This window comes from Podarcis vaucheri (genome assembly GCF_965113315.1).
Source record: "Podarcis vaucheri genome assembly, chromosome: 12".
In the NCBI taxonomy this organism is placed as follows: Eukaryota; Metazoa; Chordata; class Lepidosauria; order Squamata; family Lacertidae; genus Podarcis; species Podarcis vaucheri.
The window spans coordinates 43,996,747-44,024,060 of NC_138750.1; the positions used below are offsets into that span (position 1 = coordinate 43,996,747).

Consider the following 27,314-nt stretch of genomic DNA (forward strand, 5'->3'; position numbering starts at 1 on the left):
GGGGGACCCCTTGAAATAAAGTGGAAGGTAGAATTGGGGGGGGGAATTGTAGAGGGAATAAAACAGCTTCCCGCTTTTGTTAGCTGACACCTATGCTGGATCAATAATTCTTCCATGAGTGAGAGAATACCTGCTGGACTCCTTCCACCCAAAGCCTGCAATATTATGCACACTTGTTTGGGAGTCTGAACATACCCTTTTGGAGCACAAGGGGTTGGTGGTGGTAACTCTGTTTTACTCATCTCCTTTCAAGACAAATCTGTTGAAAGGTTTCACAGAACTGGTGAAGTATTGCCAATTAGAACATAGAACTGAAGGTGAGTGGGATAAAAAGACCCGCAGCTTTATGGTGTGTTAAAATCAGGGAGATTTTCTTTTCTTTTTGCTTCACTGCAATGCAGATCCTACCCTAAGCGCTCCTTGGAAGATCCACTGATACATACTAAAGAAATTCTGGTTTCGCTCAGCCAAGCACTTCCATCATGGAGTCTCTCCGCTGTTGCAATTATGGCCAAATGGCCAGTTTCAGCAGAATACGTAAATCAGTTCTTAAAATCATGGTAGGTAAAACACAAAACCTCAGATCTATAAAGGGACACAGGATTTGCTCAAACATGAGGATATACTGGTCCATCAACTCTGGCATTGCATGAAACAGTCTATGAAGTCACAAAGAACCTAACTCAGACAGGTAAGTTAGGAAATTGTTATTAGGAGTGAAGAGTATTAGCTTATAAGAACATTTTTGACCCTTTTCAAAATCCACTTGGGAAAGGTACTCTTAGGGAAAGCCCTCTTGTAATTCACTTTAACCATCAGTCACAATCATTTAAAATGGAATGAGACAAAATGGCTGTTAGAAAGAAACTGCAGAAGTCCAGAGATACCAAAACGTTTGCAAAACAAAATGCTGTTTATTTCCAAATGCACCCGATTCAATTTATTTTAACAAATGATACCACCAGTAGCCTGGAAGCCCAAACAGCTTCTCTGCCTGTGAAGGGACAAAGCCAACAGTCATGTAGCCTCACTTCCAGCAGCTGATCAGTACTGGCCCTTGTTGCCACTGGGGAAGAGGTGAGGTATCTGGACTCAATCCCAATGCCCTCTTACTCTTCCCAGGAGAGACTGGGTGCTCCTGTTCCGGGAGTACGAACCCTGCATCAATGTGCGACCACTGTTTGGTTGAACAGTGGGAAGAGCCACAGTGCATCTATTTGCACGAAGAAAGTCTTATGTCCAATCCCTGGCATCATATCCAGGTAGGACACTGGAACACAGGTGAGAGCTTTATTAGAAGGGAGGGGACACACAGGCACTGTCTAGTATTTTTAAAGAGCAAATATGGTAATCTGATAATTTGGTAGCAGAAATCACAACTAAAGGTGAGGGTCTGCGATGAAATGGGAAATGGCCCACGTAGACAACATCTACAATCCGACTAAAACCAGAATAAGGGGAAATGTAACTGGCTGAAAAACGCTGCACTTTTAGAAAGTAAAAAGCTTTTAAAAACCCCCATTTTATACCAGGTCTGCCGGGGAAGCTATTATTTCTTTTTCAGGTACGTCTACTCTCTGCAAATTGCCTCCAGTTTTATTTCCCCCTTCAAAGAGCAAGAGATTTGCAAGTGCATTAATGCACAGACAGATATCATTGAGAGGTACCTGCTTAAATCCATTCAGCACAGATGGGAGAATAAGCCCGGTGCTTTGCCAAGTTTCAACCCAGACTGAATTTTTACAGCTGGATTATAAAAGCTTGGCTATGTATATTTAAAAAAAGGATTTTGTGGAAATACTGATACAACCTTTAAACGCAGTGGTACGAACAGCACCATGATAGCCTAATTTTACACAAGGGGCATGGGCCGATCAGACAGAGGCACAGGCAGAATTTAACAAATTGTTAGTCGCCATTGCCTTATTTACATCAAGCAGTGGCAATAGATTGGAACCTACAAAAATACCTCCCAGGTATAAGGTTTCAAGTCAGACATTTTTCCAGAAAGAAATGAAGTCTTTACGGGCTCTCCTTTCCCTTCATATTACTGCCAAGAACTACAGTCTCCCCAAATCTAACTCCCCCTCCACGCTACTGTAGAATTAACATTTTGGGCTTTCCGTTAATCATACTCTTGCTTCCTCGTGAGTATGTATGTGTGTCACTTCCATTCAACTAAGCACTAAAGCTTTACTTCAAACACAGGGTGGGTGGCGAATGGTCGGGTGACAACATTCTTCTGCAAGAAAAAAAATCCTGTTAAAAGGGAGAGCTCTACTCCTGAAAATTGTATTTTATCCATATGCACAGGCTTTAGTGTACTAAAATGTACACACACACAAATGCCTGTCCAGCGGTCACAAGGAGGAACTGGAACACTCAAACCAAGCACGGCAGAAGGTAGATGATCAACACAAAGCACTAATTGAAAAATAGCTTAATCGTTTTCAACATTAAGCTTTGGGCATGCAATATTAGAAACCAAAGAGTCTTTCAGGAAGGGTTTAATGTGTGCAATTTCAAGGGCAGTTCTTCAAAGTGAAGGCATGACCCCTTCCTGCATATACTTTAGGGTCAAACTGTGCATGACCCTGAACATGTCAACTACACCAGTATTTTTAAAAACTTTCACTGCAGGTGTAGGGGCCTCCATTTTGGGGGGAACTTCAGCAGACAGGGAGAGGACCACATGCTGCAGTCAGTTCCAATGAAAATCTGGGAAGCGCACAAGCTATTAAAGATTTCTTAAAACCAATGTGGTTTCTAGTGGTGCACTTAGCATCGCATGTCGTTTGCCCATCATGCTGCTGCTAGACACTTTACACAGCAGCCAAAACAAAACAGTATTCACCACAGTAAATACAATGCAAAATGAAGCGGATTCCCCATGCACTCATTAGCCATATACTTGGGAAGCCCAGCCAATGGCGGCTTGCACATCTCCCCTTCACACCTCACGTGCAAAGATTCCACAGAATGTGGCTTTCTCCATCTTCTGTATTTTCACTTCAATTAGAATCATGGCGCTTTCTCTGCACACATACGTTTTCCTACACATCCATGCACAGCCAGGGTGAATGATGCTGTACATAATTACGCCAGTGCTCATAAGCAGGCATTGGCTGCCCATACATTACCAGGCCAAGTTCAAGCCTTTCTTCTTCATTTACAAAGCCTTTAACAACTTGGGTCCAGGATACCTTGAGGACTGCCCAATCCCTTATATTCCTGCTCTATCACTACCATCTTCAGGGGAGCGCTGCCCCATGACTTGGATGCAGAGTATCTACCAGGAGCCATTCGTTCGGTACTGTGGGCCCAATTTTATGGCGCTCCCTTCCAGTTGAGGTCAAACTGGGCCCCTCACAATGGAACTTATTATTTTATTCCAGCAGGTGTTTTGATTGAACTCTGATTTTACAGTTTAAACTCATTTTTAGCCTTATTGGGTCACCGCTTAATGACAACTGTGATTAAGTGGTATGCAAATTGTTGGAATAAATTGCAGCGTCAACTCACGGCAAGGTAGGAAACCTCTCTGCTGAGCATCTTCAAGAGGCAGCCACTTCCACTGAGCAAGCAGGTTGCATATACTGCCCCCTGAATCACTCAGTTCCAATTTACTTTCATAGGGAGGTAGCCAAGTAGCTGCCCACCAGGCCTTTAAATTGTCCTCCCCATGGGACTATGAAATTAGTGGCATCTGCTTGTAACAAAACTGAACTGGATTGCACCAAAGCCACTAAGCTAAGAGGAAACTTTTCAAAATTTTGCAAGCTAGGTGAGTGTGAGTGTAATGTCAGTAAGAAATACGATATGCGACCCATATATATCCAGTGGGACATGAATTAACCATTTTAACCCACCTGGCCTTAAAGAAGATTTAAAATTAAACTAGCAATTTATTGTTTCTTCGGGGTCTCGTTTTCTTTTCCAGGTTTCACACTCTTTAAATATGCTATCTTTAAAATGGTGGCTTTCTTACAAAATTTGGTTGGCCACAATCCTAAATGGGGACCAGGTGCTGGAAGAGTTTCACGGAGGCCAGAATAGCTCCATAGGACTACAGAAGTCTTCTTTTTTAATATCGCCCAGATCCTTACACACCTTAACTGGATGGAGATTAGAAAGCTTCTTGGCCCCAGTACAGGAAGAGTGAAGTCATGACTGAGCCCCATTGGAGCAAGTGTGTTGGGCCAACTAGAAGGGGATGGAGACAGATTTGTGGACTCACCCCAGTCACACAGCAAGGAATGTCAAACCCTTCCCCGCCCTGTAGCTTCACTTCTCCGTTATAGTCATCTAGGCTATTTATCCTTAGCCAAATGTTGATGCCAGAAGTGTGCTCAACTAAAAGGAAGGCACTTCTGCAGACAGGTGAACCTGGATTTTTAACAAGGTGTTGCCATCAGGGGGAGGAAAAATGGCTTTGGGGTTTTGCTTGCCACTTCTCTGCTGCATCATCATCCTGTACAAAACCTCCCACAGCGCGACAACTGCAGCAAGAATACTATTAGCCCAGCGATGGAAGCAAGAAGAACTACCAACAAAGGAAGACTGGCAGATGAAACTGATGGACTATGCCAAGTTGGGAAAATTAACTGGGAAAATTCGGAACCAGCAAGACCAGACTTTCCTGAAAGATTGGAAGAAATTTGTAATATATTTGAAAGACAGTTGTAATCAACTGACGTCGCTTGCAGGGTTGCAAGAAGTTTTGTAAGGAGAACTATATGAATTATTGCAAAAAAGGACTAAGAAGGAGTTTATTTAGTGTTTGGATTTTATAGCAATAACTATTAAAATAAAATGCAAAATCAGAAAGAATGTTAGAAAACCATTAGTTGAGGCTGATGGAAGTCCTAGGCTGTGATAGTCAAAGGTTTGTTATATTGTATAAGATGCGATGTTATATTTGGAATACGTGTGCAAAAACAAATAAAAATTATATATATAAAACCTCCCACACTGCTGCTTTGCTGTAGAGGGTCCCCTCAAAGTCATGGATCTCTGCTGTGTCTCACCTGTTCTGTTTCGCCAAAGCACAGCCAACGGCGGTTGGACTGGAGGCGCCATAGCTATCTATTTCCCTATGCTCAAGAGCATCCTGAAAGTTGGGAGATGAAATCCTCTGATATTTTCTGTCCCTGGGGTGAGTAAGGAAGACAGTGGTGTGTGTGTTCAGTGACAGGCTGCAAAAGTTTAACGTCACAGGATTATAAAAATTGAGGGGGCTCTTCTGAAAAAATACTTACCATTGCCAAGTCTGAGCATGTATGTGGGGTTGTGAGAAGAAATTCAGCAGCTAAAAACTAGCAAAATTATCTTCCAGCGGGTCTTACATTAAGCAGGAAGAAATAATGTATCACTAGACCAAGGAGCAGGCGTGATGGGGTAAAATTGTACAACCTGTTCTAGCTTAACTCCAGGTGACAATGCCGACTTGCTCTTAGAGGCACCCCGACAATTATTTTAAGTGCTACCTTTTTGGTCCAAAAGATTTGGAGAAGAAACAGAAAAGGAAGTGAATAATATGAAAACAATATATTGTGGTAGCTGCTCACCTTGAGACTTAATCCCAGTTCTGGGGTAACAGGAAACCATGGTTTCCTGCTAAAACAGGGATGGGGATAATCTAGCCTTCCAGATGTTGCGGAATACAATTCTTTGCTGGCTGAGGCTGTAGTTGTTGAAGTTTAACAACACTTGGGGGGGGGAGCACAAATTTCCCACTCCTGTGCAAAAATTTAGGATTTTTTTGAAAAATAGTGGTGTTCGTTATCATGTTAATGTAGATAGATACACTATATTATGAAGTATTACGGCAATAGATATATCATTGTGTCCATTGAACCTATGTGTTTATTATTTCTTGTGAACTCTTCAAGGCATAATTTAGGATGGATCTGAAAATGATCCTAGAGTGTTGTCTGAAGGCAGATGAGGCCCCCATTGGGTCCAGTGCCTGGGTGGCAGGCTGCCTAAGAGCCACATGTACATCTCCTTGGATTGCACGGTGGAAGAAAGGCAGGATTATAAGTGCAAGATAAAAATAAAATAAATAAGATGACTAATAAGCAGCTGCTAGCCTCTGGCTGCTGCTTTCCCCCATCCACACACCAGGAGGAAGAGATTAAAAGCATCTGCTTCTTGTTTCAAACCAACCACACTTCCCTGTGATGTTGAAACCCTTTACTTTAAATGATAACTTTCACCAAAAAAAGAAAAAAGACACCTCAGTTTGATTCTGTAATAATTGTTTAAACAATCCACAATTCCAAGCTCCAGTATCACAGGGAACTGTGGTTAGTTTAAAACCAGAAGCAGATGATTCTCATCCTCCCCCCCCCCCAGGAAGGGAAGGAAAAGGAGAGAGGAGCATGTATTCACGTAGCACAAAACCAATGTTATCTATTATGTCCGAACCCAGGCATCAGCGACAGGGCAAGAGAGATATGCAAATAAGACAAGTGCATTTCAGCACTATCTTGGATGCATGGTCAGAATACTGTTTTATAAAGGGAGGAGTTACACGTGCATGTATCATCTTTTATATTGCCAAGGAGCAGGTTATATTACCAAGGATAGTAGATTCCTATCCATTCCAAAATGGATAAATCTGATTGACGTCATAAATGGTTTAGCTGACTCTATAGATGAATTTTAAAAAATCAAAATAAAAAATCAATAGAAACTACTTGGTTGTCACTTGCCCTAGAAGCCACCATCAGTCTCATTAAGTAGTATCAAAATACAACCTGTTTTCAGAGCCTGTAATATTCATCTTGCAGTGGCAATTAAAGCTAAGAGCTTAAAAAACAAGAATGCTTTAAAACGCCTTTTAGCCAACTTCTTCTTTCTTTTTTTTTACAAATATCCCATAAGTATTACACGTCCTTTACATATCAGTAATGTGAATTCATGCTTTATTTGATATTCTCATTTTCCTGCTGCATGAGTCTGGTTTTGCACTTTGTAGGGGTGGGCATTTGATGACAATACCCCTTTCCTTTAGAGAAATCTACAACACATTTCACAAAAATGCAGTTCAGATGTTCAGGAGTGGCTCAAAGGAGGGTTTTGGATTTTTTTGTTTTTTTTTGTTTTTTTTTTTTTTTGCAAGCCCCTGAATGGTCCTGGAAAAAAGAGTAGCACTTATTGCCCTTTTAAAAAACAAAATTTTAAAAAATAAAATACATGTTAAGTTTTGTAAAAGTTAACTGGAAACAACAACAAAATTTGGCAAGGCAGACAAGACAGTATACCTATGAATCTGGCCTCTTCTGGACAGTCTTTCAGTTAAGACGTAGAGCACTCTGAAGAACCACTGGGAATTGTGGTGCTGCATCTATTGCTACAGAACATATTAAAGGTCAAGCGCCATAAATAGAGGGGCAAAAAGGGAAGTCAATAAGAAAGTGAGGAGAGATCCAAAACCCACAAATTCCCCTCAATGTAAACACCTAAAATAAGCAAGAGTCTTCAAAAACAGCCTTTTCAAGATCTCCCCATCTAAATTGCTTCATTTTTAATTGCTCTGGCTTCCCTACCAACACAAATGCAAATAAAATCAACGACAGCCCCATCTTTTCAGTTCTCCTTTGTTCTGTTGTCCACTGCTCTTAATTTCTCAATACAATCTGGAGCTGCTGCTTTCAAATAAGCTCTGGACTGAAATTCTTAAGAGTTTAATTTCTGTTAAGACGAAGCCTGTGTATACACTACATCTTTGGAGCACATTATTTCCCTCAAAGAATTCATGGCACTGTAGTGTACACTCCTGACAGAATAATTCGCAGCAACCGTTAACAAACTACAGTGCCCAAAATTCTTTGAGGGAAATAATGAGCTTTAAGGAGGCAATGTATACCATCAGGAGCTCAATTCAGCTCAGACATGCTATGGCTACCCAGTGGCAATGCACTCTGTGCATTCACAACTATTCTTACTTGCTATGTTCCAGGAATAACCTCTGATATCAAAACCAAGTGTTGGCCCTGAGATCCAACACAAATCAAACCCAAATACAATGCATTTTCCATAGTTACCACAATCTGGGTAACACGATTCATACATAAAAATTGGTTTCTGTATTCCAGTGAGGCAAAAGCCACAATCTTCCCACTCAACACTACTTGAAACTTCTGAGTATATCCTTTCCATGTACCAATCGGCTGTTAAGCAAACAATCCATCTTGGTTGTTTTAATCACAGATCCTCCACTAAATTGCAATCAAACACAATTTTTATCGCTTACAGCCCAGCAAAAGACTACAGTGGTACCTCGGGTTAAGAACTTAATTCATTCTGGAGGTCCATTCTTAACCTGAAACTGTTCTTAACCTGAGGTACCACTTTAGATAATGGGGCCTCCCACTGCCGCCATGTGATTTCTGTTCTCATCCTGAGGTAAAGTTCTTAACCCGAGGTACTATTTCTGGGTTAGTGGAGTCTGTAACCTGAAGCGTCTCTAACCTGATGCATCTGTAACCTGAGGTACCACTGTATTTGGGATAAGCGTCATAGCAAAGAGGCCAAACAGTGCTGGCTGCCCAGCCCCACTCCTTGCCCACTGAAGCCTTGCTCACTGGGGTTGTGTGGCTCCAATGGCAGCTTCCAGTGGAACATCATGCGACTGCAGTGGCAGCAGGGGCAGATGGGATGCCCGCAGGGGCACTGCCCCACAGGATTCCACTGCCAGCAGTGGCTGGTTTGCTCTGCCTCATGGGCAGCATAGCCCTGGGGTGCCACGTTACATGCTGACAACTACACTAAATCGAGATGCTGGGTGGTAGTGTGGTTGGTTCAGAAGCTTTAATCATCTGGCTCTTCGCAAGAAGTGCTGATGAACAGAATTTTGCCACTTTGATTTGCACACAGACATTAGGACGAGTAGAGAGCGTGCTATAGTCACACTGTTTGGTGAGTTGTCAGATGGAGATGGCATAACCCTCTTAAGAGAACTGAGTTCAGAAGCTGGCTGTGCAGAATGTTGATTGGCTGGCCCCAGTGGCAATCACTCCGAACAATACAGTCTCATCGCAACAATTATGTTATACTTGGGTCAAGATGAATGGTAGGAGAACAGTAGGGAGTCTCATGTAACAGCAAAGTATAACAAATAAATATATGTCTATATATACATACTTGGTATGGATGCTAATAATTGTGATTTAAGATAGCTTGCACAAACCAACATTCCAAACTAACACTGCAGGATGTAATTAACGTGGCAGAAACTGACTTGGAATACCAGACAGTTTACGTTATCGCCAACACCTCTCTCTTTCTTTCTTTCTTTCTTTCTTTCTTTCTTTCTTTCTTTGGTTTCTATTGAACCATTTTGCACAGGCCACAGGAGAGGTTTACAACAGAAACAAACAGACAACAAAATCCAGAAAAACACACAGAATCCATTTAGAACGTGCAACAAGGAGCCACTAAGTGGCAATTAGGTCTCTCCTCCTCCAAATGCCCTCTGGAAAATAGGCTTTGTTAATGGCCGCTAACTATTTTGCTTTTTACATAATTGCCACTGTCTGTTCTTTTTGCATTTCATTTCCTTCTGACCTCACTCCCCCGCCCATCCCGTTAAATGCCTGCCAGTTTAGGATTGCATTTCATACATCTGATGAAGTGGGCTTCAGGCCACTCAAGCTTATGCCATAATAAATGTGTCAGGCTTTAAAAAGGTGCCACAAGACCTTTTTTTGCTGCAACAGGCTTATATGGCTCCCCCTCTGGAAAATGTTTTCGGTTCTGTAATCCAAACTGTATGCATGGAAAGAGGTCAAAATAGCCACACGCTGTTAAGTTCCACTAGGGTTTTTATATACAGACGTTTCGGAAGACCTCAGAAAATGATAATATGTTGCTGAGGATTTAAAAAAAAGAGAGAGGGGGAAAAAAGATGCAAGTTATCTTCATGGCATTTATGGAACAGATCTAAGATGGCTAAGATGTTTATAAAAGATAGTAGTAAAATAAATTCTGGAATATAATATATTTTAGAAGTAGATGCAAGGGCTCAATACAACACCAAGCCATGTATAAAATAAATTTTGTTCTTTCAGTTTTAGTATGCGCGGGGTGGGGGGTGGGGAACCCACTAGAATTGTTTGCAGCTATGAACATGCTATGAATCTACCTCTTTGTTGCTTTGCGCTTTGAATAAAAAAAGTGTTGCAGTGAAAGGTAAGTGTGACTGCATGCTAAATAGGAGAGGTTCTGCACACATAAAAACAGGGAGATTAGAGCGATCGTGTAACAATTTGTAGCTTGTTTTTCCAAATGCTCAGCCCGTTAATGCTGCAGCGGTTATCGTACAGCTGCCGCAGCCTATTAAAAGAGCCTTTTTTCCCCACTCAAAGCTAAAATGCTGGCAGGCAAGAGACAGAGTCCAGTAACAATTTGATTACTCAAGATTATGCCCGTTTTAAAAATTCCAGTTGTGTAAGTATAGAAAACCAGAAGTTTACTTGTCTTAAGTTACCGTGTGCTCATTTGAACAACACTCATTTTAAAACTAAAATTTGGCAGGCGATTATCACATAATGTAGACCAAATGCACTTGGAATGTTGAAAAATAGCTTTCGAAAAACCAAGAGATTTCACTTGGAATACACTAACTATGCAACCACAGCTCCTACTCTACGCAAAATGTTTTAGAGCACTATGTTATACTGCACCCAGCCAACCCCCTCAACTCAAGGTGTGATCATTTAGTCTTCAAGTGGAAGACCTGCTGAAGTTCTAGAAATCTTGAGGATTAACCCAAACAGAACGTGCATGTCTAAAATCCAGCCAAGCAATCTTCAGAATCCCCACAAAAAGCCTTGAACAGCCTTCCCCAAACTGTTGCTCTCCAAATGTTGTGGGACATTGGCTCCAACCATCATGGCCAGTGGTCAGGGATGATGACTATACTGTCGTACCTTGGTTGTCGAACACCTTGCAACTCAAACGTTTTGGCTCCTGAACGCCACAAACCTGGCTTCCGACTGAGTGCAGGAAGCTCCTGCAGCCAATCGGAAGCTGTGCCTTGGTTTTCAAACATTTTTGGAAGTCGAACGGAATTCCGGAATGGATTCCGTTCGAGAACCACGTTATGACTGTATTAATCCAAGCATACCATATATGTGATAAGATCAAACAAAGGATGCCCTGAACTGATCCAGTTTTAGAAAGTTTCAGTTATCTGTAGTTTACCAACCCCTTCCCCACAGGTCTTCAAGAATGAGGCACTTCTATCTTCCATGGCTGGAATGATTAATACCCCAGCTAACTGGTAATTGCTGTCAATCTGTATATGGATTTATCTGTCGAAAGGTGTGCAGGAATATTTCTCAAGTACCCATTTCAGTACTGGTGGCCTAAACTCAGATATCTTCCACCAGCACCTACTTTCGGTCACACAAACTCTTTTGTGCCTTTCTTGAAGGAAAAAACAAGCAGTACAGAGAGTGTATATACACATGCTTGGATACACAAATTAATAAGACTGTATTTCATAATCTAGTACTGATCATGGCTATCCAAGAGGTTCTGGATGAGTCTTGGTCACCCATAAAGCCACTGTGTTTTAACTGAGCCAAAGTAGACCAATGAGCTGTGTCCTCATGTTGGAACTTTTGACTGGTTTTCACAGTTTATCATAGGAACACTTGGGAGGCTAACCAAGTCATTCACTCTCATCCGAAAACATCCATCTGCAAAAAACCCCACAATGACCTATCTCACTAGGTCTGATGAGATGGCTGCATTTTCATGGTACTTGCCATATTAAAAGTGCCATGAATTATAAACACTCTGAGAAGACCAATTAGCACCACAAGGAGCCATAACATTTGTTTCCAGGTTGAATGAATTAACAAAACACGACCGATTTGGAAATTATACCCTACCTGTTCGATAAACAAAGTTGCCTTCAGTCTCGGAGGATGACGGAGACACCAGTTCCTCTTCAAATTCGTTGGAGCTAAACGAACCTGAATGATTCCTTTGCCTTGTTTTTTCCATCATGGCTGCATTTGTGGCCATGACATGCCTCAACGAGTCATTCAGGTAGCGGTTCAATAAGCTGTTTTTGTATTTGGGGGGCGATACATAATCCTCATTGGCACTTCCTTCTGGTCTAACTCCAGATTTAATTACTGAGCTTTCAGTCTTAATCACGGTGTGATGAACGGGCGTGCTGTATCCCCCTTCATTCATATGGCTTCTGGGAGGGTTTTCGCCATCTGAAGAGAGAAGACCCATCAGAGAACACCATTACCTATGTCTCTTAAAAAAAAATATTTTTATTCATAATTCATCTTTTAGAGGATAAGTGAGATCAGACTAGATCAGAAGAGCCATTTTGAAAATCCATTAAGATGCCACCAGTCACTTCCCCTGCCTCATCTAAAACCAGTTTCAGATTATTTCTTCAAACTAGAAGAAGGGGTAGGGTATTTCCTGAGCACTCTTTTGATCTTCAATAAGAATTACATGGAGTGATTTATGATCAGCATATGTTTTATATACTGAAGGACATCTATTGATGACATGAGGGAGTGTTGCTGGTGTTTTGTCAGAGTGATCACCACCATTATTTTAGGGAGTAATGTAGCACAAGAGCCTAGATCAGGCATAGGCAAACTTGCCCTCCAGATGTTTTGAGACTACAATTCCCATCATCCCTGGCCACTGGTCCTGTTAGCTAGGGATGATGGGAGTTGTAGTCCCAAAACAACTGGAGGGCCGAATTTGCCTATGCCTGGCCTAGATGGACCTGACTTTTTGGGGTGTCTGTGGCAGCAAAGATAGCCCTAGAAACTGCAGCCCAATCTGTCAAGGGATAATTTCCACCTTGCAAAAGAGAAAACACAGTGGCTACCTAAATTCATTCTGAAGGGGTGGAAGCAGATGGCAAAAGAATTCCTTGAACTGACATCATTTGGCCAAAATGGAGACAAAATGGACCAAGGCTCTGATGCCTAGCAGTTGCTTCCACCGAAGTCCTACAGCCATCAGCTGCCTGGATAGCCAGTCATAAAAACATTGTAAAATGAAATAAAAAGTACAGAAAGTAGGGATCGCCTAAGCCCTATGCCTTCCAGGATTTCAACTTCCTCAAAGCCAGAATGGATGCTTCTTAAATTTTAGCATGCACATGTGTTGCAGCTTGCAAGAGCACCAGCCCCTTGAGAATTGCCGGCCACTTTCAATTTTACTGGCTTTGCTTGGACATCTACAAAAATATATATTGAAAACAAACCTTCTGAACATGAATCATCGCTGCTTACACTAAGTCTTTCAGCATTTCCTTGAACATACTTGTTGTACAGCTTGATTCGCAAAGCCCAGCTGAGGTCTGGTTGCCGGACAGTATTTTTAAGGCGACGTCTTGCATTGGCAAACCAGTTTGACACCTAAATAAAAGACAAAATGCATTAGTTTTCTCCCTCCTTCAAGAGAGAACTGAAGAGTTTTCTCACTGGCGTGTGTTTTATGACACGTGAAAGAGAAACAAGTAGACTGTTCGCATTTTTATTTCAGCAAAAGCCGAAGTGAAAGCAGTACGAACACTGAAAATATTTAGTACTTAATCTAACTTTATTAGAAGCCACCTTTACGGTTTTAAGATAAACAGCTTAAATATATGCCTAAACCTTCATCCCAAGACCATGTCTATATCATCTTGCACTTCTGTTGTTTCAGAGGAACAAGGAAGAACAAAATAATGCATTATCCCTCTTTCAGCAAGGAGGATGCAACAGGTTGCACTTCCTGTGACAATACAAACATGAAGCACAGCTGCAGTTTCAGGGGTTCTGAGTGGTGGTTTGACACTTCCAATTTCTGCAGCCCAGCCATGCAGTCGTGACCTTCCGCTGGCAGTGGTTATTGATCAATTCCATACCGTCCAAGCGTCCTGATTTTCCAGGGACAGTCCTAGGATTATGAAAGTCACCCCAGCTTCTGATTTGATCCTGGAATGTCCCTATTTCGCCTGCCAGTGCTGCTGCCGCCGCCAAGCTCAAGAAGGAGGATGAGCCAGCGCTTGTCCTGAGCGATGGGGAAGGAGCATCCCGTTACCTCTCCTTGGCCACTGCTGCTGGGCTCCTCCCCTGGGCAGCTTGTAGTGGCTGCTGGAGAGCAAGCAAGGAGGAGCGGAGCGCAAAGAGTCTCGATATAAAAATAAGAATACTTTGTGCATCCATTCTGATCTTGCCCCTTTCTAAAATGTGTTTATTGGAGTGTGTTTTTCTTTTTGTACATCCACCAAAGAATAGAATAAGATTGGAATTAAGGGGTTTACTCAGTTCAATGGAGGATGTGCTTCATTGTTTGGTTTTTGTTTAAATTGCTGCCATTTTTTACCTATGTCATTTTAAACTGTGATACTAATGATGTATTCTTAGTTTTAGATTTTGATTTATGTGGAAATTGTTTCCCATTTGGTTGTGTATTTTTTTGATGTGATTTATTGTTTATGACTTTTGTAATTATGTAAATCTTGTTATGCTGTAAGCCGCCTTGAGCGTTGTTTTTTTTAACTGTGGAAAGGCGGCATACAAATAAAAAATGATGATGATGATGATGATGTAGCAGTGGTGGAACTCGCCCTTATTCTGATAGGAAATACTCTGTGTGGGGGAGGGATGGGGGGGCAGTGAGAAATGTCCCTATTTTCATATGAGGAATATCATAGGGCATGCAATTCATACGTCTGACAGAGAGGATTGTGAGGCTAGCACAAGACCCTGTAATCTGGAAGTCACAAGCACAGTCTGACACTAGGCAGACTGACCAGCTTTCCGACTCTGTCTAAGACCATTCATATGCTCAGCATCCCAGCGGGATACTTTTAATGTCTGCAGCAGTTGTCAAAGGCAATGTATTCGCTTGCCAAAGAGCAGCACGGAAGCATACCTTGGCCTTATCAGACTGCCACGTGCAACAACAGAAAGTAGGGTATTATCCACAGAGCTCTTTACAACAAGCAATAAAAACGAGTGTGATTTATGTGCGTGTGCTACTATTTGGTTGAAAAGGCCAGCAGCAAACACCGCACTCTCACCATTTCCATGTCAACCGCAAGCATTATTCATGCGAATATGAACAGCTCCTCTTTGAAGCGTTCCAGGAGACTGAAAAATCTCAAAAATAAAATAAGATAGCTGTTAAAAACAAGAATCCCCAAAGATTTGTATTTTGGATTCTCACTTGCCCCCACGGGAAAAAGAAAAAAAATTAATCATTTTAGGTTGGGGGGTCAAACTTTTCTCTAGGTTCCGGAGCCCCCGAGGGACCTATCTCCTGAAGAGTAGCAACTGTTAGTAAACAGCCAAGTTTTGACAACCCCCCCAAAGAAAAAAGCAACAGCCCCCTGGCCAACAAGGACAGCTGAAGCATGAAATATATCCCTATTATATAATGTGACAGACTAATATGTCTCATATTAGTTGGCCATAACCCAGCATCATGCAAAATCAGCAGTGGGTTGTTGTATATAGTTCCAGACCCACAGCAGCACAGTCAGATTGCTGGCTATAGCACCAATCATCTAGTTGGGGAGGAAAGGGATGGATTCAGCTGCCTGCTCTCTTCTCATACAAATAATTGGGCATGCAGCCCTAACTCCCAGAACGGGGCTTTCCAGGCCTGGGAAGCAAACACTCAGTAGCCATTTTCACACACAGTTTCTTAAACAGCAAGGCATATGTCCAAGATGCAGGGGTAGCGAACATGGTGCCCTGCAGATGTTTGTTGGACTAAAATGCCCATCAGCGGCAGCCGGAATGGCTAATGGTCAAAGTTGGTGGTCAATATGGTCTGGCGCCATATTGGCTACCCCCAGCCTAAAGGCATGTGATGCAGCCACTTTGCTGAAGCTGAGCAGCCTTGGGTTCGATTAGTGCCTGTATGGGAGATCTCCGCCCAAGAATCCAATGTAATACCAACTTGAGTTTCATCATGGAAGAATGGCAGGATATAAATAAAGGTGTGCACGCACAGAAATGTGTGTTGTGCTTTTCAGGTTAGGGAGACGTGACTAAACTAAGGGAATAGAAATTACCTACAACTCCTGTCCGGGAAGATCAGAAATCAAGAAGATAGAAACTTTACTAAGGAATGGGAATTTTTTATATATATAGTTTATCTTGGAGAACACTGTAAACAACTAAAAACTTTGGCAGGATTGTAACAACACTTGTAACCAGAACTGTGGGAAAATAGGGAATTTCAAGAAAATTGAGAACTTATAAGATGCAGTGAAAGAAAAAGGGAATGTAAATGGAACCCATGGAGGCGTAGAGGGAAGTTCAAGGATTCAGGGAATCTTTTATGCGTGTGATTATTACGAATACTATTTGAATATAAATGTAAATTGTAAAAACTAATAAAAAATGTAAAAAAAGAAATAAAAGAAATTACTTACAACTCCTTAGTTCCTGCTACTTACTACTATAAAGTGTTTCCACTCAGCAGATGTGTTTCCTGGGCTTGGTTTCATTTAAAAGTGGCCGCCCCATTTTCCAAAACAGCAAATATAATGTGCCTATCTTTATCTTCTTTGGTTGAATTATTATTATCATCGTACCACATCCCATACTACACATTGTTAATAATCACGAAGGGGACTGTAACTTAAAATACTCCCCCTTTCAGAGTAAGTTGCATCCTATATATGAATGTGAAAACCTGAATATTGCATGATCCTTAGCAAGCCAGAACCAGTCCATTAGTCATACTGTGGCAAATAACTTCAAATTCAACAATAAAGCCATTCATATTTCCCCTTCTGGAAAGAATGTTCCTTCATCCCCCCCCTCCTTAAATTCATAGGAATGGCTAAACCCAAATTTAAAATAAAATAAATCCACCCCTACGGGAATAGGGCAAATGAAAACATGACATATTCATTGCAAATTAGCAGGACAAATTGCTAGCCTCCAAATTGGAGGCTAATTGGCGAGATAAATATAGGCTGTGGCTTTTAGACGGATATGGCTTCCTGTTCCAGTTCTGCTAGTTTCAGGAGTATAAGGTTTCGAACTCTAAAGCAAAACGGGAGGGCTGGCGGCTAATAACTTGTACTACATACTGCTCCATTGGCTTTGCTAGGGTTGCATGAATATAATCAGCATTCAGCCTACTACGTTTAGGCTGAGTGGTTCTTTTTCCCAAGTCTTCTCTAGAGGCCTGGGGCCCTTACAAATTTCCTTTCCACCAAAGAATCAGCTTCCACAGGAATAGACAACATACATCGGGCATCCCATCAGCCTGCATGCTATTGGCCACCTACCCCGGGACCTACCAAACTCTTCTGTACAGGCCATTTGCCCCTCTTGAAAGTTTTTTTTCCTACTCTCAGCCAGGTTTGTAGCACTGAAGACAAATTAGGAAGCTGCAGAATGCCTTTGCCGTTTGTTTTGTCCTCCACCATATCGTCTGCACCTAGAGTGTCCACTTAACACATTGCCTAAAAATGAATAAATGAGAGCATCACCAAAATTGATGATGTTTGTGTGCATACGCCAATTGAGTTGGTGCAAATTCCTATAATTTAAATAGAAATACAGTACACCTCCCTATAGTTGAGAAAACTGACCAGGCGACTGCTCCGTCGGCTGCCCAGGTGGTGCTAACTACTGATTGGCAACTTCAAGGGCCCTCTTGCTCTCTTCTTATAGTAAAGGTAAAGGGACCCCTGACCATTAGGTCCAGTCACGGATGACTCTGGGGTTGCGGTGCTCATCTCGCTCTATTGCCCGAGGGAGCCGGCGTACAGCTTCCGGGTCATGTCTCCAGCATGACTAAGCGCTTCTGGCGAACCAGAGCAGCGCACGGAAACGCCGTTTACCTTCCCGCCAGAGCGGTACCTATTTATCTACTTGCACTTTGATGTGCTTTCGAACTGCTAGGTTGGCAGGAGCTTCTTATAGTACTTCATCTTTAAACCAGACTTGGACTGCACAGCAGAGGACTGCCCTATATAAAATAGGACACATCACCACCCCACACCTCTCCCTTCGCCCACTGGCCAGGCTTCCACACCCCGCTAAGTGGACCAAGTCATGCGGTTGGTGGCTAGTGGTCACTGGACACCTTCCATCTACTTGGCTGGGGCTAAGGGAAACAATTTGAGAGCCAACAGGAGCCAAAAATTTTTTACATTTGACTGGTGAAAAGGAACCAGGGGGTCTTCCAAAAGGCACACTGTTGGTTTGGGGAGAACTAATGGCATTTTTACAGCTAAGCACTTGTCTGCGTGCTTGCCTAGTCCCCCTTTCTGGGCTTGTACAGTTAAAAGAAATCAATACTGCAAACATGCCATGCAAACATACGTCTCTAGTACAGTACTTCCTCAGGGGCCTGGATAGCTCAGTTGGTTGGAGTGTGGTGCTGATAATGTCAAGATTGCAGGATCGATCCCCACACAGAACACCTGCATTGCAGAGGGTTGTGCTAGATCAGCAGTTCTCAACCTGTGGGTCCCCAGATGTTGTTGGACTACAACTCCCATCATCCCTGAACTCTGGCCTTGCTAGCTAGGGGTCATGGGAGCTGTAGTTCAACAACAACTGGAGACCCACAGGTTGAGAAAGGCTGTGCTAGATGATCCTCAGGGTCCCTCCCAACTGTAAGACTCTATGATTCCTCATAAACACACACACACACCTCCCTAACTGTAAAACTTCCTCCACTCAGGGAAGTGCGAAACACTATTTTAACTTTCTGCAGGCTTTTCCTTGGTGCATGAGAACTGGTTTTGTATGTATGTATGTGTGTTAATGTAGATAGAACTGAAGCAAGCGTTAAGAAAGCAGAAGGCAAAAAATAAAAACCTTGGGGATGCAGGGACAATACGGACAGAGGAAACAGCCAAAAGTACTCAGCACAGAAGAGAAGAGAGGCCACAGGCAGGGTGAGAGGAGAGCGCATCTTTTAAGTAGGCTAACTACATTTAATTGATTCAACACATCTTGATTTGACTGGAAAAATTTCCCCAGTTGAGTAGTTTTTAAAAGCCACCATAATGCAATAACAAGACAAGCTACATTGTAAAGAAAGGGTGGCCTTGCATCCTAGCTGATAGATGACAAGTCCTCCGTTTGAAGGGCTGTCAGATAATGTTCGCTGTTTGAAGACCTCGCTCACTTTGAAGGCCTGTGCAGTCTATGTCTGCTTTAATGATAAAGTGCCACTAGATGGGAGAGCAGGAAAGGCCTTGAAGTTGACCATCAACGGTTAACACCTGGATGGCAGACTGAGTAGGCACACAGGTCACCTGGTCACAATGTTGTATCTGGAACAACAGTAGTACGCACCGGGAATCTCATTTTCTGCATGCATGTATTACATGAAACAAACACATGCACATGCAGTTTAGCTATGATTCCTGCATTGCAGGGGGTTGGATTAGATGACCTCTGGGGTTCCTTCCAATTCTACATTTCTATGATTCTCCACTAGGGGAAGATGCATATCTATTTAATTTACAGTCATTATTTCTAAATTTGGATCTATGCGCAGGGCAGCATCTAAATAGATCCGCTAGCCCAAGGATTTCTGCGTGCACATCCTAACTTCTCCCTTTCCAGATGCCCTCCCCAAATGTGCCTCAGAGGACTGGTGGAAACCCTGTAACCAATTTAGGTGTCACCAGACACAACGAGAGGAATTTCCTTTGCACAGCTGAAGGTCCTTGCAGTAGTAGATTTATTTATTTGCACACCACCCATATAAATTACCATATACAGATGTTACATAATCTGCATCCTCTTGCAATTTTTTGTTGTGCCAATTATCAGTGTCTAAGCAGCCACCCTATTATCTGAGTAATTTTGTCCTGTGCAAGGCAGAAGTGGAAATGTCCCCGAAGACCACACTCACAGTCTCTAAATATTAAAACTATATTTTTCTTTATATGCAAATATGAGCAGGTGTAACCAGTTAATTAGCTAAAAACTAACATGATTCATCAAATCAATTTTTTGTAACAAGTTGGCTGCCCAGCTTTTAATTGTTAGCAAACACTTCTTGAAGTGGTATGCATGCAACAAACAAAGATACTGTGATGAAGGGAAGGCTTGACAGAACAACTTAACATAAAGCTGTGGCTCAAACACAAAGGACAGCAGGACTGAATAAAAGGAACACAGCAAGTGTTAAGGAATTGGACAGATTGATGTGAAAAGGAGGAGGCCAATCTAAGCTTCAGGAATGTAAGCCTAGGAAATACAAATCAGGAAAACACATTTTATTTTGGTCTCCTCCAGAAATGTTCTGGCACTTTACAGTGCTAGATTAAAGCCAGTTATGCAGCAATATTTGATAATCTGGAGTGTGCAGCTTTTGGGAACAAGAAACGAATTTTTCCAAGTAGATGTGAAAACATGACCTAGTTCTCACAGATACATCACTGTCAATTTGAGTCAGTTTGACTGCAGTGGGGCTGTTCTGCAATCACTCCGGTGTGATTTGTGATAGTGCCTGTGTGTCTCGGAGGATCAGTTCTTTGTAAGCAGCAATCTGCTCTGGACCACAACTTCATTCTTTCCTTTCCCTTGAATGATGTGCTTTCATGCAGATGTGAGAGCATTTCTGGGCAAAGTGTGGAAGGAGCATCTGGATTATTATGTTTTTTTTGTGTTTGTTTTTTTTGCTTTTGGACTACATGTCAACCAAGACAGATCTGCAGACAACAAAGGAAGTGTTCTTTTACCAAACATGCCATTTCATTTCTGAAGAACATAATCCCTGAGAAGTCAAGAAGGCATGGTTCAAAAAACTTTGGCCCTTAAGTGCTCTCTAACCCAAGTTCTCCTAAAATGAATGGAGGCTGGACAGTGTTTTGCGAAGGGTGTTCCAGAAAGGCCGCCATGAACTTTGTGCTATCATTACCTAGTTGCGGAAGGCAACTTTGTCCTCCAGGAACCCCTCGATCTTTGCCTTTAAAAGGGGTGTGGGGGTACCAGGCACTGTCAGGACTGACCCAAGAAATTTTGCTGCCTGAAGCAAAGGATAAGATGGTGCTCCCCATTTCATGTACAGAAGCCTGATTGTAATAAAACCTCAAAGTGGTTTACACAAAGAAGAAACCCATAAAATTTGGATTAAAATAACTATTTGAAACATTTAAAAAAACAGTCAAACAATAGGCTAAAACCCAGATTAAAACATATGCCAACCTTTTACATGTCTGGATAGGCTTGCCAAAACAAAAATATTTTTAGCAGGCATTGAAAAGAGTGGAGGAAGCTGCCGGCCTGATATCAATAAGCAGGGAGTCTCAAAGTATGGGTACTGTAGGACCGAAACATTGATTTGTCACAAATGCGGAGCAGTTTTTACGTGGAACCTGTAACAATGCCAGGTCTGCAGACTGGAGTAGTTGCATGGGTTTGCATGGGTGATATAAGAAGCTGTCTTACACACAGTAAAAACATTGTCCCATCTAGTCTAGTAATGTCAACACTGACTGGCAGCAGCTCTCCAGGATTTCAGGCAGGGGTCTCTCCCAGCCCGACCTGGAGATGTTGGGGACTGAGCCTGGGACCTTCTGCATGAAAAGCAGGTGATCCACCACTGAGCTACAGCCTCTCTCTTGAATCTTCCTTCAGTGTTGGCGATGAGGGAGCAGCCTCCTTTGCACCTGAAGGCAGCAGGTTAGCCTAGGCCAGAAAGGCCACGTGATACACACAAACCAATTTCTCCTCCCAAGGCCTTGCTGCCATCTAAGTTGGTCATCTCACTCTGCTTAAAGGCAGGGCTGTCTCTCAGTAACAAGCCTTTCCCTTCATATAACTGGCCTTCTTGCAGTCTCTCTTATCTGAAACGAGAAGGGAGCTCGGTTTGGAGAAAATGGCCTGGACGAAGAGGCAAACCACTGGAGGAAGGAGCCTGCTCCTTTCCCAAGAAATCCCTTTGTTCCGGCAAACCGAAATCCTGCAAAGGGAGCCGAAAGCTGCTGTGACTCACCTTTCCTGATCCTCCACCCAATATCTGTTTCTCCCACCTGAGCTCCCTTCCAAAATCTGAGCCTGGCTGAGGAGGACGTAGTTTGGGCAGTGGGATATAGGGAGATGCCTCCAATGCGATTATGTCACACCTTGGTTTAAAAACATGCAGGTCTGCTGCAATCACACCTAGTTTAGCCCGAAGATGCTCAGTACAAGTGGGGCAACCAGGCCAGCCCATCTTCAGAGATGGTGTGGGTCACACAGGTAACAGGGCATAGCTCATTCTTACCTGCACCAAAGTCATCTGGGAGCCAAGAGCCAGCAAGATCTTCTCGGTCTTAGTGGGGTATGGGTTGTCTCGGTGCTTGTACAACCACTGTTTTAGTGGCCGCGCCATGTCCTGCAATGCTTGGCGCTTGTGCCTCACTTTCCCACTGTTCTGTCGGGTGCTGTACAGTGCAAGGAGAAAGAGGTAGGTTTGAGAGGATTATAGCCAGGTGGGCCTGTCAGCATGCTTTGTTGTCTCCTATATTCCTTACTCTCAGCACCATAGCACAAAATCACTAGGCAGTCAAACTCCAAATCAGATGTAGGGTGGGGAAGCTGGGGATTTGTGAAGGGGAATGTCTTGGGGCGGGGGTATCCTCCATGCCAAATGGAAAAAGATGCTGGAGAAAAAGAGATAAATGCTGTACAAGTCCTGTGCTTACTTAACTCTGGTAGAGGGCACCTGAAGGCCTATTTGAAGCGGCATGATACTGCTTTAAATGTATAGGGCAGATGGGCCCTTAGTTATGGACGACTTCAGTTCCATAGCTCTCAGTGGAGCACATCTGACTTTAGCTAAATGAATCTCCCTGTTGATTCAGAAGTGAATCCCACTGTATTCAATAGGACTTGCTCCCAGGATTTCAGTGCCTTTTAGTTAGTGTCTGTTAGTACTTGCAGCTCCCAGATATCCTTACCACTATACACTATTTCCAGCAACCCTTGGAAGCAACAGAAAGAACCTGGCTGATCAGACCCAAATTCCATCTGGTCCAGATGTTTCCAAACATCTCTGAGAAGCCCACAAGCAGACAAGAATTCTTTCTACAAGGGTCTAAAGAAACCCACCCCACTTTTAAATTGCTTCATGCATTAAAGGAATAGGTGAGAATCTGGATGTGCAAATTATACATAAGTATGCATTTTTCAGGTTTTTCCACCAAAGGTGCTCACTAGTCACAAATAAGTGGAGAAGGACTTGCCACATCTCTATTTCTTTTTCCTAGCCTGCATGGAACACCATAATGACATTAAGGAATATTTACGTACGCATTGCATTTGTTTGCAATAAGCAAGCGAGATTCAAGGCCGTCGCTCAGGGGCCAGAGGCAGAGGACCTGCCAAGCTGAAGGCTTCAGTAACTTGAACTGTTCTGCTACTGCAGCTCTGGAGCCTGCCTATGGTCTCTTAGCATCTTATGAAAACAACAAGCCTTCCCCGAGTAAGGAAGCTGCTGAAACGCTGCCTGACCTTGGAAGAGCCATTTAAAATAATAATTCTTAAAGAGGTAGACAAAACAGCATTTGCTAACAGAAAACACTTGGTATTTGACATAAATAACTCTTTCGCCTCTTCTTTTATGTTGGGCGAGCCTGCAGACTTTGAGGGGGATTCCCCTAGTGAGCCTTGGGAGGGGAGAGAGCTGAAGGTAAGTCAGGAGTCAGAGCAAGCGAGTACAGCACAGCTGATGAACACTCTCTCTCACACACAGGCCATTCCTTCAACTCTGCCTTATATAACGACAACAAGAACAACAACAACTTATTATTTATTATTATTTATACCCTGCCCATCTGGCTGGGTTTCCCCAGCCACTCTGCGCAGCTCCCAACGGAATATTAAAAATACATTAAAACATCAATCATTAAAAACTTCCCTAAACAGGGCTGCCTTCAGAGGTCTTCCATACGTCAGATAGTTGTTTATATCCTTGACATCTGATGGGAGGGCGTTCCACAGGGCACGCGCCACTACTGAGAAGGCCCTCTGCCTGGTTCCCTGTAACCTTACTTCTTGCAGTGAGGGAATCGCCAGAAAGCCCTCAGCTCTGGATCTCAGTGTCCGGGCTGAACGACTTTGAATCGTGCTCGGAAACGTACTGGGAGCCAATGTAAGTCTTTCAAGACTGGTGTTATGTGGTCTCGGCAGCTGCTCCCACTCACCAAGGCTCTCCATCAGTGGTGCACAAGAAAGCATGTACCAACAGAGGCATGGGAAGAACCTAGCACTGGGCTGCTGCACACAAACTACTCTGGTAGAGCAATGGGAGCAAAGTCAGCTTACTGGTTATGGTTAAGTGCCAATCCAGAGGTGGAAGCACAGGGATGCATTCAGTCCTTTGCATTCTCCTCAAGCCATCCCACTTGGGGCTCAAGTTCTTGGGTGGGTTCTGTGTGCAGCAAGGCATGCATTCCAGAGCGATATATAAAGCAGTGTTCCCCAACCTAGTGTCTTCCAGATGTTTTGAACTATGACTCCCATCAGTCCTCGCCAGCAGGGTTGGGACCGTGATGGGGTCCCACGATGGGAGTTGCAGTCCACACCACCAGGAAGGCATCAGACTGGGCAAGCAAACCTGCAGTGAGGGCTGCAGAATCGGTTTTGATCATTCCCAAGATGCGGGCTTGTTCACTCCTCATCAGAGGAGTAGAAGGGGTAACTGTAACTAGTGCAGGGGTCCTGCAAAACTTCAAGGAGCCAAAATAGGGCCAGCCTGACCATAGCCTTCCTCCTGTAGAAGATTGCTTATTGCAAAAATTGCTGACTGCTTATGAATTACCAAAAGAAAAGCTAAATTCCAGACAGAAGCTCTGCCACTGTCCCTTTCACGTCCCCCCAGTTATCTACAATTAATATCAGCACAGACTGTTAGAACAAGACTTTTTAAAAACAGGAAAGGAAGATCCAAGTCCAGCTTGTTTTGGTATTAAAGCCGTCTGAACATCGGATTACTCAACATGTTGCAGCAGTCCGTTTCCCATGCTCCTCTCCAATGCTCCCAAGCACACATCTGTTTATGGTCTAGTTGCCACGAGAGCACCACCCTTCCTCACATGTCAGGAATTTGCACATCAAGATCAAGCCAATCTTAAGTGGAATTAATTTGGCCTTCACTCACAATCCAGTGATGATAGGCCATTAATATTTTAGCTCTGCTCCAGATAATAAAACACTCATAATGGAAGACGTGATATCTGTTACCAGATAATGAGCTGTACCTGGAACTTTTCACTGGGTGAAGGAGAAGGTTTTGCTTGATGGAATGAATGCACATTCCTACACCAACAGAAGTCCATCCAATGACAGGTATTAACAACCTTTTTAGACATCTGCTGGTTTTTCTGGCACATTTCAACAAATGCCAAGCCCAGTCTTGAGCATTGTTCAGTGGGACTTATACCCACGTGAGTTTGCATAGGATTTCAGCCATAGTGCCCTAAACAACCGCATGCACAAGTTCATATCTAATCACAACCTGATTAGAGACAAAGGGAAGTTTGTTCCTGACAGAGAACCAGCCAAGGATATTTTGATGGCCAAAGTAGAAAAACCACACACACACACACACACACACACACACACACACACACTCACTCACTCACTTTAGGCTGAGGAATAATCCACCTGGATGTTCTGCTGCACACAAGCCCTGTTTTAATATCTTCAAGCTGCTCAACAGCATGGCTCTGATTCATTTCACTAGGACCTGTGCAGGATAGCTTCCACGGGTCAGATCTGTCCTTCTCCCATTCTGCTACCCTAATGACTTGCGGCTTGAGATTGTAATACCAAATCACTTCCAGAAGGTGCTGCTCTCAGGCTACATCTGCGGCTTGTTCCATATCTGTCCCCCCCTCCCCAAAATTCCCAGTTCTCACCTTTTTTTTTTTTTTTAGCCTCTTGGGCTTTTTGCCTTCTAACACTTTATTTGAAATCTAATTCTGCCTGAATCAGCTGGAAATAAAATCTTGATGAAACACAATCACCCTCTTGCCAACCTGAAATGCTATTAGAAGTATGAGCTGATGCAATCTTTTAAAATTGGTAACTCAGCTATAAAATATATTGTTTCAGTCTTTAGCATTCTGGACATCTCTTAAGCACCGTATTAAATTTATCGAGTTATCGCTTGACTACAGATGCGCAGCCTGAGCTTACACATGTTTATCCTCAGGCTTCTCACCTTTTGTTCAGTGGAACTTGCATGCAAAAACAAGAGTGTCTAGAATTATGCTGCTGAAAGATGAAATGGGGGCGCCTCTCTCCCTTCTGCCTGTCCCTGAGCAAGCAGAGTAAAACTGGGTTATTTGGGGCATGTGATTTTCAATGCTATCCTAACTGTATCTGCTGAATTCAGTGTGGCTTACTCCCAGGTAAATGGAGTTGGGATTCCAGCCTTAGTGTGTAGCAGATGAATTCTTGGGTAAAAGCACGTTGTGTATCCCAACGTGTCAGTTTTTGCTGGCTGGGACTGAAGGGAACTGTAATCCAAAACACGAGGTCACCACATTGAAGAAGGGTGCAATAGGTGTTGTAGCAATTAATACAAAACAATCTTACTCCTGTGTTCCATTCTTTGGAAGAAGGCAACTTTTAATAAACTTTTGTAATACACTGTAAACAATGCTTTTGCAAAATACAGGGTTGCCAACTTGAATAAATAATTGGGGGTGGGGTCCCAGCTGAGCCCCACCTTGCATCATCAATCACAAGACATGGCACATACACACCATTTGAATGTCCATCAATTGGGGGGTGGAGTGCCCCCCAATATTTTATTGGGGGAGCAAAGGGACCTCGGCTCCTAGGAGTTGGATCCTATTGCAAAATACATTTTCTATATTTAAAACCCCCCGGCAAGAACTATAGACAGCAATAATCTTGTCAGTCACTGTTGGTATGTCCTCAATCCAATGAACTCTTTCGTTAGTTGGTTCAGTTACTGTCTGTTACACTGTCCATTGGTGGTTTGCTGCTTACCACATGGCCTGTCTCTTAGTATTTTGCTATAAATTCTAAATTTATCACTAGAGTTTACTTACTTCCAGATTTCATGTTTTGGATTTAAATCTACCCTTAAATTACTTAACTTTCAGACAGCACCCTCTCTAATCCTCTCTTTCACACTCACACCATATGCAGGGAGCAACCGGTTTCTAAATGAAGCCCTAAATTTGATACACTTGTCTGTAATCACTCCAATATTTTTACACCACTATCTGCAATACCATAAACATTTTCTTTCTTTCTGCAAGACAGCTTCACTGAACACCACAGCGGGATTTTACATAAACCTTTGGACTAGGATCT

The 27,314-nt window shown here is 42.9% G+C and overlaps 1 protein-coding gene across 2 annotated transcripts in view; it reads right to left on the reverse strand.

Annotated features, from left to right (window-relative positions):
• The window catches only part of MKX (mohawk homeobox), a 60,554-nt gene that overhangs the window by 27,102 nt on the left and 6,138 nt on the right, over positions 1-27,314 (reverse strand). For both annotated transcript variants that reach the window (XM_082193816.1, XM_082193817.1), the window contains exons 3-5: positions 22,246-22,405; positions 13,262-13,415; positions 11,907-12,242 (exon numbers count right to left, since the gene is read on the reverse strand). In XM_082193816.1, the coding sequence (XP_082049942.1) occupies positions 11,907-12,242; positions 13,262-13,415; positions 22,246-22,405 (650 nt within the window). The remainder of the gene's footprint in view (positions 1-11,906; positions 12,243-13,261; positions 13,416-22,245; positions 22,406-27,314) is intronic.